The sequence below is a fragment of the Ptychodera flava genome, chromosome 18 (assembly GCF_041260155.1).
Source record: "Ptychodera flava strain L36383 chromosome 18, AS_Pfla_20210202, whole genome shotgun sequence".
NCBI lineage: Eukaryota > Metazoa > Hemichordata > Enteropneusta > Ptychoderidae > Ptychodera > Ptychodera flava.
The window spans coordinates 12,118,844-12,134,241 of record NC_091945.1 but is presented as its reverse complement, the minus strand read 5'-3'; the positions used below and the strand labels follow the sequence as shown (position 1 = coordinate 12,134,241).

At 38.6% G+C, this 15,398-nt stretch overlaps 1 protein-coding gene and 1 long non-coding RNA gene across 2 annotated transcripts; both read right to left on the bottom strand.

Moving 5' to 3' along the window:
- Positions 1 to 283: 283 nt before the first annotated feature.
- LOC139116863 (uncharacterized) lies at positions 284 to 5,999 on the bottom strand. The gene is made up of 5 exons (XM_070679595.1): positions 5,658 to 5,999; positions 4,463 to 4,682; positions 3,789 to 3,956; positions 1,438 to 1,573; positions 284 to 1,085 (listed from the first exon to the last, which is right to left on the bottom strand). The coding sequence occupies exons 2-5, from the start codon at positions 4,661 to 4,663 to the stop codon at positions 1,057 to 1,059; spliced, it is 534 nt and encodes a 177-aa protein (XP_070535696.1). The 5' UTR covers positions 4,664 to 4,682; positions 5,658 to 5,999; the 3' UTR covers positions 284 to 1,056.
- Positions 6,000 to 6,675: 676 nt separating this feature from the next.
- Positions 6,676 to 12,208, bottom strand: LOC139116864 (uncharacterized). The gene is made up of 6 exons (XR_011548402.1): positions 12,065 to 12,208; positions 10,996 to 11,283; positions 10,267 to 10,392; positions 9,807 to 9,998; positions 8,142 to 8,213; positions 6,676 to 7,157 (listed from the first exon to the last, which is right to left on the bottom strand). It is a non-coding gene; the product is annotated as an uncharacterized lncRNA (long non-coding RNA).
- Positions 12,209 to 15,398: the final 3,190 nt, after the last annotated feature.

The window sequence follows — 15,398 nt, the reverse complement described above, 5'->3', positions numbered from 1 at the left end:
AGTATAGTTAGGCTGCAACGCACATGTATAGTTAGGCTGTATTGAATTTGCAACCCATACTTTGTTCTTTTCATCAAATACTATCAACAACAACAATAACAACAGCAACAACTTTACTGAGTCCTATTATATTTTTATTTTCCTTCATTTTTAATGTTTAATCATCATCATCTTCACCATCTGATCATCATCATCGGAGCCTGAATTCCCTATGAAAAAAATTCTTGTGTGTGCTTCTACGCAACAAATTGTGTGGTGCATTAATTATCCATACAGATTAGTATACCGTCGCGTCACATCTTTATTCTTATTTTAAATAAGCAAAGCCAATACTGTTTTGATATGCTAATGATTTATATTGAGAAAAGTGTTGGTTTACTATTTAACATGTGAATAAAAGTGTTGCGTCTTACTAATTTGCATGAGAACAATAGGACTGCAATGGATTTACAGTATTAAATGAACGGCAAAAGCAAAGGGTCACGTGGCCAAAGTGGTATAAATTATAGTCATTGTTGTTTCTTTCCTTTTGTCTCTGATTGTTATCTTTCGCTCCTTCTATGTTCAAAAGTTAGCGAGTCTTACCGCTTTACACCGGAAGTTCCCATCACTATAGCAACATAAATAGTCGATTTCGAGACTCCATTTACATCCAAGTGAACGTGACAAAAAGGGTAGCAAAGCAAAGACTTGTAGAATTTTTCATTATATCGTCTATCAATGCTTAAAGTTTATCTTCTCTTCTCTTCAGTGTCCATTTAGATGACGTCAGAAATCAGGTCTTGTTTTGCTGTTCAATGTAGTCTGGAAACTGGGCATCGATGAAGAACTCACGATGGACGTCAATCAGACAAGCTATGGTATTCAATAGTAAGTGTCAGTGTGATGTACTCCTTAGACAAGCAACGCTGCAAGTATGAGACTGTTCTCAGCTGGTCCTCAAAATGGCAAAGTTCATTATGCACCCTTTTCAGTTCTTTGACATCCACATCGTCATGACGGTTGTCTTGTTATCCGACACGCGCAACACCTGGGATGCCACACATGGTCGGGTCTCTACTTCGTTTTCGATTGCTGCTGAACGCCTGTGAGAGTATGCACGGATTAAAAGTATTAAACAGTGGCATCGTGTACCAATAACCAAGCAAATCAAATGAACTCCAAATCAAATTACCGATTCAAATTGATTGCATAGGCTTGGTTCTATAGCATGGTCTTGATTTTTTCCTATCTACCACAGTCACCTGTGGTCGGTCTCATATGCCTGAGAAGTAGAGGCATATGTACACACGTCTATGGGGGCATAGACGCCGAGCGGAATAGACCGACCACAGGTGACTGTGTATCTACACAGGCCGTTTTAAAAAAAACAAGCCGCTCGTAATAACAACCTAATATGATTATTTGTTTTTATCTATTATTACGGAAAGTACATACCACTTGTTGCCCCTGAACCACGAACGTCCATGATGCATCGCTGCATGTAAGTGATCCCACTGATGACGTCACCGACCACTTTGATTTGACACATTGGACGCAGTATGTACTTGATAAACATTGCAAGAAGTTGAAACTGCGGGAAACAAAAACACAAACCACAGTGTTGATGACTAAGAAAGGAACCGAGAGTAAAATGTACAGCAAAACCTGCTTAAAACGTAAGGGAGCCATCATTATTTATGGCCTGGGGGTCGGAGGAATCTGACGGGGGGGGGTCACTCAAAAAATCGAAAGCTACAAGGGGGGGTTGCTCAAAAGTGGAGAACAAGAAAGGGGGGCTACTCAATTTTGTTGACATGTATTGAAGCATTTAGTGGAGTTACGAATTAATACAACAATAATAGTAAAGATATGTATATTCATACTCGGTATTTGTGTACACACACACACACACACACACACACACACACACACACACACACATAATATATATATATATATATATATATATATATATATATATATATATATATATATATATATATATATAATATAATAAATCATAATACAGGTGGTTTCAAGTAGAAACTAAAATCTCATTACACTATGTGTTTCACGTTATTGTGATCTTCAGACGAGAATGATCAGCTATTCGACGTGGCAAGCCTTATGTTAGAGGCTAGTACTGAGTACATTTTTCAGTATTTCCTGATTAAAGATTGATATACTTGCCTGATCATTAATGAGAAACGTCTGCTTTCTATATTCTACATTGTATAGGTTACCGATAGGGGAAAATGTGTAAAGCAAGCTTATTCTGATGCTATAAAGTTTAAACCAGTTGAATGCCTTGGCCTTGACAACAAACCAATCTTTTATTGCAGGAAAATAACAATAAATAATAAATGTGAATAAATGTATGTCTGTCGCTATTTTTTCGGTTTCAAAAAATATAGCTGAAATCAGTGAACTGAAATATAAGTTTTGGAATACTGTCTCAGATTTATTTTCCTTTGAGTTTTTTATACGAAAAAAATACTCCCCAAGTGACACCAAATAACACCATTTTAACCTCTAATTTTCAAAAGCTCCAATGGCAGGAGGGGGACACCCCCCTCCTGACCTCCCCCCCCCCCGCGACCACTTATGCGGTCTCTTGTGGTGCTTTCGCACCACATCTTCCCCCTCTTGAAAAAAAATCCTACAGAATAACTGCATGTCACCAGAGCACTGCATACAGACCTGTACATAAGCCCCTGCCACAGCAATTGGAACCTCCTTCCGACAAAGACCTATACCACAGGGTTTAATCAGGGTCTGTACAGGGCCTGTCGCAGCAGCAATCCATTTTACTGTATAGATATTTAACTTTCCCAATTTTTTTTGGGGGGAGGGGGGGTCACTCAAATTTTCTGTAGCAGAGAGGGGGGGTAACTCAAACACGTCATGGTTGGCAGGGGGGTTACTCGAAATTTTGGAGTTTCGAAAGCAATTCCTCCGACCCCCCCCCCCCAGGCCGTAAATAATGACGGCTCCCTAAGTTAGGGGTCGTTTGACAATAACAACACGCTCATGAAAAACCAACTCACTGAATTTTTCCGGGTAGAGGTTTCAGCTCTCAAACTATTTCAACTGTCGTGTGTAAACTCGCACCAACGGCGCCATCGGTTACGCAATGGAAACTGTTGTATAGGCTCACTAACAATACCAATACTAACTTTCCGAATTTGACACCAGATATATCAGTATGCTTCAAACGGTACAGCGATAATTTGAATTTGACACAATAGTGGCGAAGAAGTGCTGAAGTCAGAGATCAACAAGATTTTATCACAATGTTGGATGACTACGGCTATGTGGTCCCTGTAGGTAACTTTCCAACTCAAATCCACAAAAGAATTGTAATGATAGAAACGATATGATATACGTATTGCACCCTCATGGAGTCAGAACTACTATCGATATAACCTCTCTTAAAATAAAATGAAAATTTATCACTATTCGCGTGTTTTTAAAGTTCGTTTGTTTTGTGTATAATTCTTACTGAAATCAACAGAAAATGTATGGTTTTAGCTGGGCGGCCGTTTCACACTGGCCGCCATATTGGTTAGGGCTTGTTGCTTAGCAACGGTCTTGCCAGGGGCCATAGCTAGCCGAGGTTATAGTCTCATTTTGACGAAAAATTTACAACAGTCGTAAAAATCCTAATTTACTATATTTGATAGGTTCCCGAACTGAAACATAAAAAGTTATCCTACTGTGTTTTTAAAATTCTGTAGTTTTTTAAAAATATTTTTTACAAGTGGAGAGAATAGATGAATAGATTTTAAAAGATTCTGTTCACTTACCAACAAGTGCAGAAGTACGTTAAAGTAAACCATTAAAACAGACCAGACGACAGAATTTACAAGACTTGCTAACAAGACGATGAAGTTTGTACTTGTGACATTGAACAAGAACTCTGTCAATAGCGCCAGGGTCACAACGAATGGACACCCCAGGAGGCATAGTATAACCTACAAACAATAAAGAACACCATATATGAGAATATCAACTTTTGTTTGACAGACTGATATGTTTATATGCATAAACCTGGGAAGCATGGTCACGATTTGCAAGTGAGCTGTGCACAGGTGTCTGGCTACACTAGAATGTAGACATTGAATTTCTTCACATTGCGTAATAAGTGATTTTTCTTGTCTGGCGAACTTCGCTGACAGGTAGAGGACAGATAGATCCCTGATAGGAGACACAGATATTCAAATGCGCATGGATTAGTTCTACACTGGAAGATTCAGTCGTGCATTGGCCTTCGGAGGTTCATTTCCTCAAAAATTTCAAAAAATATGACGTCACTTTGTGAGAGAAATCTGTGATGATATACCATGACGAGAAAAGCGGAAGTTGGCAAACGGACATGGCTACGCTGCAATTTAAATTTTAAATTTTCAATACTTTTCACACGTAGTGACGTCATTACCAAAAAGGTGCAACAAGTGACAGGATCACGGCCAATCCCTACCGTCGGTGTGAGCGACTTGCCAAGCTTGGAGACGTAGAGGGCGTCGTCGTCTGCGGCCGACCGGGACACCCTGATGACGATCATGGAACTTGTTAAAATCCACGGTATAGCAAGTCTGAAAACGCCGAACCGTAGCAGTCTGGTGCAGCAGACCTCCAAACGATCTCGAACTCGTTCACGCAGACCCGGCGCTTCGTTCATGCTGACCGCACTGCAAGGCCTGTCGAACGGAATATATCCACCAGTATTGTTTTAGCGTCTACCGATACATATGTTAAAAATATCAAATTATTCCGCCCTCCGCCCCTACTTTCATGAAATATGGGAGTGTATGCTGTAGCCAGCTATATGTATGGTTTTTAAAACATTGATCTGATAAAATCAGGTGTCTGCCCTAAATATCTTACACAACATGAAAACCTTATAATACAGTATTTGCACGGAATATTTATTGCCTGTATTTTAGCTGAACAGTACATGTACTGATGAATACAGTCAAGAATCCATTGCTTATATTGAGCACGCCTGTATTCATGTGGACTCGTGTGAATTCACGTGTATTATTCTATTATAAAGTCAATACATTAATGTGAATTTATACGTATTATTATATTTTGATGCAGTGTTACCATGGCGACTAGTAGTCAGATAATGACCGTTACGGGACCCGTCCGGAAATTTGTTTACTTAAATTTTCGGGGAGCAACAGAATTGTCCGGAAAATCAACCGGATCAGTTACCTCTTCACTCGGTTAAAGATCGATCTGAGTATCGTTTGTCTGCCAGTGACGTCATAATTTAATTACACACACGGAGGATGATACAGTGGGGTTTTTATCCAAGGCGGACAGTTTCTATACTATAACGAATCAATAGAGGGACTGTGAGCGAATGCAGATGTGAGAACGGACGCCTGTCCGTACAACCTAGTAAAACATTGACCACGTTCAGTGACATGCAGAGCAATCCACACAGTAAATTAACAATTGGCCCCATCATGGCCAATGACATCTAGATTTTCCCTTGTTCGGGAGTAACGCGTGATTTTCACAACAAAAATGTTCAATATGTTTGGCACTGTTTGTTTTTGATTTTTATCGGAGGCCTTGCATAATCTCTATTGTATTAGCAGGTAAATTAGAGTGACATATTTAACAGTTGTTGGTTCATAACTAGGTACAAGAATTTGACATACCTGACCACAATACCTTATGTTATTAACCTTTTAGGCACCTGGCTTTCACTTCCCCCGTCAACTTAGAAAGCGGATCGATGATTTCGTGTGTTGGTTCCGAGGTGTCCAGGTCTGCCAATATCTTTACGTAATAACATGGATGCACTGTAGCAGAGGACACCAAAGCCGATCAACGGACATGTAACTTCACGTAATCCTGTCGAAATGTATTGTTTTACCGTTAGCGAAGTAGTGCTTTCTCCTCACTACCGATCAATATGTATATAAATATACACTTCCGCTAATTCTCTACGTCATCACGCAAAATCACATGGTAATCCACTTCAAAGCACGACCTCGCCTAATGTTCATCTTGAAACGGAGTGGCGAAGGTTAAATATTAAGCCGGTAAACATGGGAAGGGCTTATCTATGTCCGCGAGGCAGAAATCGTCATTATTTTATTTTTATTTTGTTAGCCTTTATGCGAGGTCTGGAACACCAGCTGTAAATTTTGATAACGGGATAATTTAGTGTACAGAGGTACGAAAACAAAACTTTCCTGCACATATGTGGCAGAGAAACACATTGTTATGTAACTTCTATTAGAATACATTGCCTTTTAATCTGATCCTATCAAGCTAGAATAAGGTCACTGGATATTAAAAACTCTCAGTTCACGTTTGTGGCTTTTGTTTTTTGGATTTTTTTTTCTTACTTTGGATTTCCACTGATTTACAAAATCAGGACAGGATTTACCATTGTAAAAAACTAATTGGTTCTCGATGTTGTAAACTGTAATCGCTGTTTTTATGAATGCTGGTTATTGTCATAGTAGAGAGTACACGTTGCATTTTAACTGGCATGTTTTGAAACTGTTGTGACAAACACAGTACTACATGATCGCCGTTACATTTTAGTACACCTGTCGTAAACTTGTGACGTCAAACACTTCCTCTTTCCGGGACCGTCCAGTATATCACGTGATGTACTCAAAAGTAATCTCGCTGACAAAAAACTGCAAACGACCAATGAGGGTGTTCATTAGTTGTCGTTAGACATTAAATTTATTTTGAACTCATCTCTTGAATTATACTCTCTGTTAAAGTTCAAAAGGCACAAGTATCGTAGTATTGAATGGTCACGTGACTTCGCTCATAACAAAGAGCCTTGATATATGGAGAAGATATGATATTGAAAAACCTTGGACAAAATCACTTACGGTGCGAGATTTATGTTGGTAAGACGCACGTAGGACTGTCCTCGATTTAAAAATAAAGCATTTTACTCGAAACGAACGGTTCATATGGAGCAATCGAAAGCCGTGATTGATAAAACAACTGGAAAGACAGCGTTTCTGAAAGTCCAACCAAATAGCGCCACCAGAGGTCAGCATTGTCATTTTCATTCCGTTAAAGGTATATCTCTTTCCGTAGCATTTTCACATCAAATTGATTCCAACGACGAATAAAATAATTAGCCAATTTTCCCTTGACTTCATCGATCCATTGTGTTGTCATTCCTAGATGATATGTAGAAAATAATTTAATTTATCTGTGAACTTACAAAAATAAATAGTTAGATAGACCGACAGACCGACAGACAGACAGACAGACAGACAGACAGACAGACACAGACACAGACACAGACAGAGAGATAGACAGAGACAGACAGAGGCAGAGGGGGAGAAAGATGGATGCACGTAAGCAGAGATAAAGCAGTACACTGATGACTCGTCTGTAACCACAGGCGACCCAATAAGTGATACTGAGTTTTTCACACTGTTTTCTCTATCGTTTTCCCTTCTTTCTTCATGCCCTGAATGATCGGAAAAAATGAAATAAATGGTTTATATAACCTAACCTAGCCTCTGTGACTCTTTATTTATTTTACACTCCATTACAAGGACGTATATCTCTCATACACACATGCTGTAATTAATTAGTCAACACAACTAATTATGCTAATCCGTGGACTGATCAGGGATTTTACGGGTTGGTCAACATCGCGAAAGATAGGAATGGTTACTTTTTCATTAACATCACTATCTTTCCGATGTTGACCAACCTCTGATAAGTCCACGGATTAGCATAATTAGTTGTGTTGACTAATTAATTACAGCATGTGTGTATGAGAGATATACGTCCTTGTAATGGAGTGTAAAATAAATAAAGAGTCACAGAGGCTAGGTTAGGTTATATAAACCATTTATTTTATTTATTCCGATCATTCAGAGCATGAAGAAAGAAGAGAAAATGATAGAGAAAACAGTGTGAAAAACTCAGTAATACTTATCGGGTCGCCTGTGCAGTAACCAAAGTTTTAAAACTAGCAGCTCAGCAACGGAGTTGTCCATGAATCATAATTCATCTTTTACTTGTAGTTACACATTAGGCACTGGTTATAACGTTAAATATTTCTTTACTCAAAGTAGCTTTCGACGTAGAACTTACATTGGTGTGCAAGTGTGAAGAACATTGTTATCACGCGACGAAGCCATACTTACTGGATATTGATTCGTTGCTGTTGCCTAAAACGTCCGGGATTTGGTTTCTGATTCAGGGTCTAATATGAAAGTCTGTACGAAAGGATTAAAATGGTAAAACGACCAAAAATGATGAGCCATTTCGTTGAATTTTGATTCATCAATTCACGTTTTATACGCAACAATTGTTTCGTTTTTATCTGTTTATCTCACTTTTGCTATATTTGTACATAATATACAAAATACAGATTACCAAATTGACAACAGGGACGGAAAATGGCCACCAATGCGAGAAAAATGTTTTCTAACTATGGAATCAGACTCTAGCGAACAGTCTATCTTCACTCTGAAAGATTGCTTTTAACATCGTTTTGCAACATTATTGACTTCTGCTCAACACTTTGTCTGTGATGCAACTTAGATATATGATAAAATACTCAAATAAAAACAAATTAACATCAAACTACCTGATCCATGTATGTTGAATGATGTGTAATATACTAGGAAAGGCCGTGTTTAGGTACAGTGAAATTTTAATCCATATACTTTACTTGGTCAATAAGTGACTGATGCAGTATATGATTATCAGATTTGTTGCTATTTCACAATCGTACCAAATTTATGATTACACACAGACAGCGTACTCTTCCGCTCTACCGTCTATGGATTACTTAAAGCCCCAATAGCTGCGAAAGTGTAATAACGGATCTCAAAATATCCTCAGTTTTCCAAGAGTTTTCTTTGAATAAGACCCATTAAAGACTGAAAAGGTGTATAACACTGTCATAAGTGTCGAAAGTGGCATGTAAATTCAAACGTTTTAACATCATTTTAGATTTCCCGCCATTTTCAAAAACTAATCATGTGACAGAGTTAATAAAGATTACAAAAACAAAGTGTGGGCCATCGTGTGTTGTGCATTCAAGTAAATGGCATTATGTTGATTTTGGTATGATCATGATGTGTATATATGCAAGAAATACTGTTTTGCTTTGTTTTTTTTATACTTTCCGTGGAGGCGTCATTTTTATGAGTGCGACACCGGTTTATTATTCAGCCTGTCAAGACGTGTAGGCATGGTCCAAATCAGCGACCAGTGATACTTCTATACACGCCCATCAGTTAGCACATTTACACAAACCAACTTTGGTTTGAAAATAAAATCATGAAAATAATGCGTAAAATTCGCAGCTATTCGGGCTTGAATAAAATATGTTTAACAAATAAGGCCCAGTTATAGTACTTACTCTGATTGGCATTCAGCTATTTATTGTGCTCAGGCTGAACATTTTACGTGAAACTCAATCTGTATTTATACAAACACTTCTGATACACAAGGCTGGTGACAAATTTCGCCAGATATGTAAACCAGATCTTACAGCTGTAGATATCGTCTCGAATATTTTCATCATAATCGCACGTTTTTATCAATATCATATCTAAACACTGTTTTGAGCTGTTCAGGGGTCATTTGGTTGTGATAAGAAATCTTGATATATTTTTCTTATTTCAGTGTTAGTAAGCGCTTTATAATTGTAGAAAGATGTATAAATTCAATTTTAAGCCTTTTCTAAAATATTACCCTTATAACAAACTTCAATAACAATTTTCATGTTATGTAATTTTCCTAAAACAGTTCAAATTGTGTGTTTAGTATTTACCTAAAAATTATAACCTAAGACGTACCAAAATGGAATTCAGCTTTCGCCGTCTGACGTACACTGCGGCTAGCCATGGATTTATAGCCAGGGACCAGATCATGGCATTGACCATGAGAATAGTAACCATGCTGAAATCCGTATCGAACGAATCCCAGTCCCTCGGCTCAAGAATGACGACCGACAGCAAGACGTATGGCAGAAGCACGATACAGGTTATCTGACAGGTCAAAAGTTTAAACATGTTAGCAAGCTATCGCGATAACCTCGGCTGTCGGGATAACCTCAGTTGTCGGTACTTAGATAAATTTGAACCATTTATATATCAAAAAGAAAGAGTCGCCAAACTTTATCGCCAAGCTGTTTTGTGTTTATAAATGTTGAATCACGAATTTTGACCTCGTGTTATCGGATTATGGATTGGTATATATGATTCCGATTATTTTACATACTGCTAGTCATATAGTAGGGAAAGACGTTATACTTACGAGACTTTTTCTGCAAAAGTTTACAGTGAATAACAATATGTTCTTCGCCACTTTTACCAGGAAAAATGAGTTTTCTGTATTTTTACTCCCGTAATGTAATAACGAAAGTGGCAAAAGACTTGCAATCTGAAGGGAACGAGGTGTAAAAATTGAGATTAAGAAATGGAAAATATATATCTGAAAACGACGATTTTTCTAATCCATTCGCGCAATTATGACACCCAATCTTCAATCTGAGTTTTGAGTTTGAGTTCGAAAGAAATGGGCTGAAATTGAACTTATAATGTGGTATCAACAGAAATGATTCTATCTTGAGTTCGGAGAATCAAAGGCAGAGTTTCAGACTCTCAAACCTTAATTCTCAAATCTACAAGTGCCCTGTGAACTTATTCCGAAACCTGTGGTGCAAATCAAGTTTTTGTCGCCCATTTGTTAAAAATAATAATTAATATTTTACACTTAGCGTTAATACTGATTAACACGATTGGAACTAATTTGGGGTAATTGGATCTTTTTATTTTTCAAATTTCTCAAAAGTGTCAGTTGCCCTAAGGCGGAATGTTGTAGTATTATGAAACTCATAAAAAAACAAGGGTATAACTTAAAAAGAAAAGCAGATGAGCTTTAATTTGCAGATTAAACAGCCATTACTTCACCATCCAATTATCCAAAATTAGGTCCACTCGTGTTTAATGTTTGCTTCTTTGAATTTCAAATAGCGTTACTCACCAAGGGAAAGCAAGACATTGCCAAGGATTTTGCATACGTATCGTCATACGTTCGATATGAGTGATATGAGATCCAGGCGGACAGTAATGGCGCCACTATCCCTATTGCAACGAATGACAGCGTGTTAAAATTGATATGTTTTCTGTAAAAGTCGAATGCTTTCTGCTCCAGCTTCGCGATGACGTCATCAAACACGAGCTGGGATCTTCTCGGCCGTTTTTTCTTTCTTGTCATCGTAAAACAGTCCGTGTCAGCTTTATACCATTTCTGAGTCCAGGTTGTTGATAACTGTAACAGAATGGTAATCGTGCATGTTAATTCTAATATTACAACCCTAAACAGTGATTTTGCATATCTGTCAGACCTTGGTGCACTCCAAGTGGTCGATGTCGTCGTTACTAAAGCGGCGATATATTTAATGAAGTTGGCCACAGAGGGCGTTCTGCGAAAAGACATGATGCAACCAAAGAAGCCAGTCCTGCAGTCTGCTAATTTTTTACGGAAGAAATGTTGTTTATAAGTTGTTGCCTATTCTGGATTATGCTTTTGTTGGCCTTGTAACAAAAGTTTCCGACAATAAATCCATAATTTCTATAATTAGATGTGACCGAATGTTCAGAGTCCATATCTCTCAATTGTAAACGTATCACGAGTACATCACCAGGCCTGAAGGCAGTTCAAAGTTCAGCGAAAACAAATCAAATCAAAGGTCATATTTTTCGCTACGGCTATTTAGTATGGCTTTCGCCACCGACAGCAAAACGAAAGAATACTTTCGTGACGTGCAAATATCAGGGCCGTGACCTGAAAAACCATCTAAGTCACAAAAGTTTAGATAAAAATATATATTGTATTTTCCCCATAATTGTCGTCTTCACTCTCCAAATGTTCCAAAATGATTCCGGCAAGAGTGTTCCATATGGCAAAGAACAGATATTAAAACTACGCTCCCTGTGCAATACAGACTGCCTTCACGAAAATAAGACAGGAAATCACGTATGCCTTTTTACAAAATATTTAACTTTTGACTTCCTATATTTAGTGAATTATTGGTTCAAGGTCACCTCACCTCAGACGATCGGCCGACACGCTCGAGTACTTAGCGCACGAACAGTGTTTCTGCCTCGGAAGATAGCTGGTATAGTTCAAAGGTACACTTCCGGAAACATGTTATTGATTTACCTGTTGGCGTTAAAATATTCTACGCCAAAATGGAGTTCTGTTTCGTTTCGTCGTGAGTGTTTGTCTAACGCATGCGCATGCCTAATAAATTTGAGAGGAAGGGTTTTCGTAATCCTTGTCTGGAATCACAACACATATTCAACGTCTAGGGTCGTTGCTGGGCTTCAGTTGACCCTATAATTTACTTGGGCGCGCGTTGGAGGGAACTGTGGTATTTCTGTCACACACTTTTAAAAAAAGAGCCTCTATGGACATCTGGCATAGCAGCGACCAATATGAACTTTACACCAAAAAGTGTATTCGTTGGCAAAGAAACGGATCAACCACGGTCCCTCCACAAAACGAAGTAAAAGACAGAGAATGTCTACTTGCGTGATGACCGTGATAATTGTGATGGTGGTGGTGGTGTTGGTGGTGATGACGACGGCGACGATGACGACGGCGACGATGATGATGATGATGATGATGATGATGATGATGATGATGATGATGATGATGATAATGATGATGATGATGATGATAATGGTGTGCTGATCGTGCTGGTGATCGAAAAGAGAGACGTGTAAGAGTGACGATGCCAGATTCGACGAAAGCAAATATATCTGTGAATGTCACGATACTAAAGTTGTTAGTCCCCTGATTTATTACCTTTGAAATCGACACTCCTTTTTTTCCTATTTTTGAAATTGATATGGCGACATGCAAAGTTCATGTCAAAAAGTTCCGGTATATGGCGATATGCAAAGTTCATGCCAATTAGTTGCTGTCCATGCACAGTTCAGCAATATTAATTTTATTTGCCCTTTCCTCTATAAATTTATCTTAAACCAGTTTGTCTGTCAGTTATCATGCAGTTTTCTCACAAATCTGACAGGGAAAATTGTTGAAATGGACACACACTACCTTTTATGGTCCGATGCACAGACTTTTGTATCCGTCTCTAAGTAAAGAACTTGTCTAAGAAAAGGGTGGACCAAAAGATAACATTCTGCAGAAGATACTGAAGATAGCAGACATAGAGAGACAAACAGACAGACAAAGACCGACACACAGTCACACATACAGGCACTCATTCTTACAGAAACACGAACACATATAGAGTGTCCCCAACATGTCCCCACTATGTGGTAGAAGCGGGTCTCGCTTCTACTGGAATGATTGAATTATCACGCAAAGGCCTTATAAAGAACAACCTTAGATACCCGTATTGGTCTTTGTTCATGTCACACAGCCACTCCTGTGTTATGCAAGAATAGAACTGGTCGACATTAATTGTGCACCTTTGTCAGAATCGCACAAAAGAACAAATACCGACTGAGACCTTTGTACACTTCGACGGTGAAGGCGTCTGATAAACGACCTGAAATCAATCTTCTATTTAAAGACGGTTTTTCAGTTGTAATTGCGAGAGGCGTAGAAAGTCCTGCAGTTTATGTGTCTGATTTAACCGAACTTCCTTCGATGTTCCATCGACGTGACGCCACCCTCACAACTCTCACTGCACGTTATGCAAAAATGAAATTAGGATAGATAGAATGGACATGCTGTCCTGTTGTCAATGAGAGAGAAGGCACAAATAAGCTAGGGGAATAGACGCAGACAGATATGCAGTGAGACAGAGAGACAGACACCGACTGACAGACAGACAGACAGACAGACAGACAGACAGACAGACAGCGAAAGTAGATATACGTAGACAAACAGCGAGAAAGAGAGACAGACACAGGCTTACTTACGGAGAGAGACAGAGACAGAGAGAGAGAAACACACAATGGAAGACCGAAAGAATTAAGTCACAAGTTCCAACTAGAAGTTTACGCTGTCTCCTGCCTCAGCCCCGGTTTAGTAACTCCATGAAAAACCGTGACTATATCGACACAGTTTGTCTGCCCCTGGCATGAGACAGCACAATTTATGCCTTGCCTGAAGGTAATTTATCCAGAATCTAAATAAAATTTTCGACCTTTCACAAATTATATATGAAAGGTTTAGGTCCGGTCCTTGGCACAGTTGATGCGTCACAATCTACATAGGCTGCTGTAGTGTGTCATTTATAATACTGTCTTTGAAGCTGTAAAGTAGGTTTTATTAAAATGTAATATCCAATAACCTTTGTACTATACATATTAGGGACTGGTCAGTTTCTTCGGCCTGGTGGGCGGTGGATTCATGGGGGTCACCCTGTTTTTGACTTTGGTTAATGGGGGGGGGGTGACCATGTTTTTGAAATGCCCAATAGGGGGGGTCAGTGTGTTTTTGAATTTGATACAGGTTCATCATTGCCTAAAATGCATCGCGTCAGTCACAAATTTCATCATTCAGTTACATTTTTCGGCGCGCCCTTCGGGCGCGTAACTTTAGTAATCAGAGATATTTTTCAGCATGCCCGACTTTAACATATCAGGCACACATATATCAGAGAGTGTGTTCAATATTTTTCAGTGTGCTCTTCAAGCGCATTACTTTAATATATCAGACATTTTGCAGCACACCCTTCCGGTGCATGACTTCAATGTGCAAGAAATATATATCAGAGATATCAGGATGTTTCATATTTTTCGGAGCGCCCTTCGGGCACCATACTTTAATAAATCAGAGATATCTGTCAGAGATATCTTGATGTTTGCTTAGTGAAAGTGTGCCATTATGAAATCTACAATTCATATGGAAAGCATGACAAATTCCTGATACTTTTCTGTAGTCTCTATGAGAATTCAGTATGAGAAAGCAACATGCACAAATATTTCACAATATATATATATTTGATACAGTGACTTATTTCAGAGATAGAAAAATGACAAGATATCTTTCGTTCTCATTGATGTAACTATTTTCCTTTGTGTCTCAGGTGTTCTCTAAAAAGATGCTTTTTTATGACTACATAACAATTAAAAAGGCAGTTTTCGTCATTATTAGCTGTGCTTTTACGGTTTCAATGTTACAAGAAAAGGTCCTCTCAGACACTGCCCACATCAGAGTTGGCAAAAATAGCTCTCTATGGCTTCTCAGGAGATTTAATAGGATGGCTGAATTCATGGGGGGGTCACCCTGTTTTTGACTCTGGTGATAGGGGGGTCACCCATCAAAGTTTTGGATTTACTGCTTTTTCCTCTCTGATATCAATGATTGACATCCATTTCTGTACAACTGTTCAGGACATCTGGTTAAGCATAGAAAGTGTGAAATACATTCACAGCTCATTCAAAATACAGCTCATTCAA

Bases quoted from the DNA above. Each gene is read 5' to 3' on its own strand.
- LOC139116863 (XM_070679595.1), bottom strand. From the start codon at position 4,663: ATGAACGAAGCGCCGGGTCTGCGTGAACGAGTTCGAGATCGTTTGGAG. The intron at 3,957-4,462 runs GTAGGGATTGGC...TATTGTTTGTAG, and splicing joins GCAAGTCGCTCACACCGACG to GTTATACTATGCCTCCTGGG. The intron at 1,574-3,788 runs GTAAGTGAACAG...TGTTTCCCGCAG, and splicing joins ACGTACTTCTGCACTTGTTG to TTTCAACTTCTTGCAATGTT.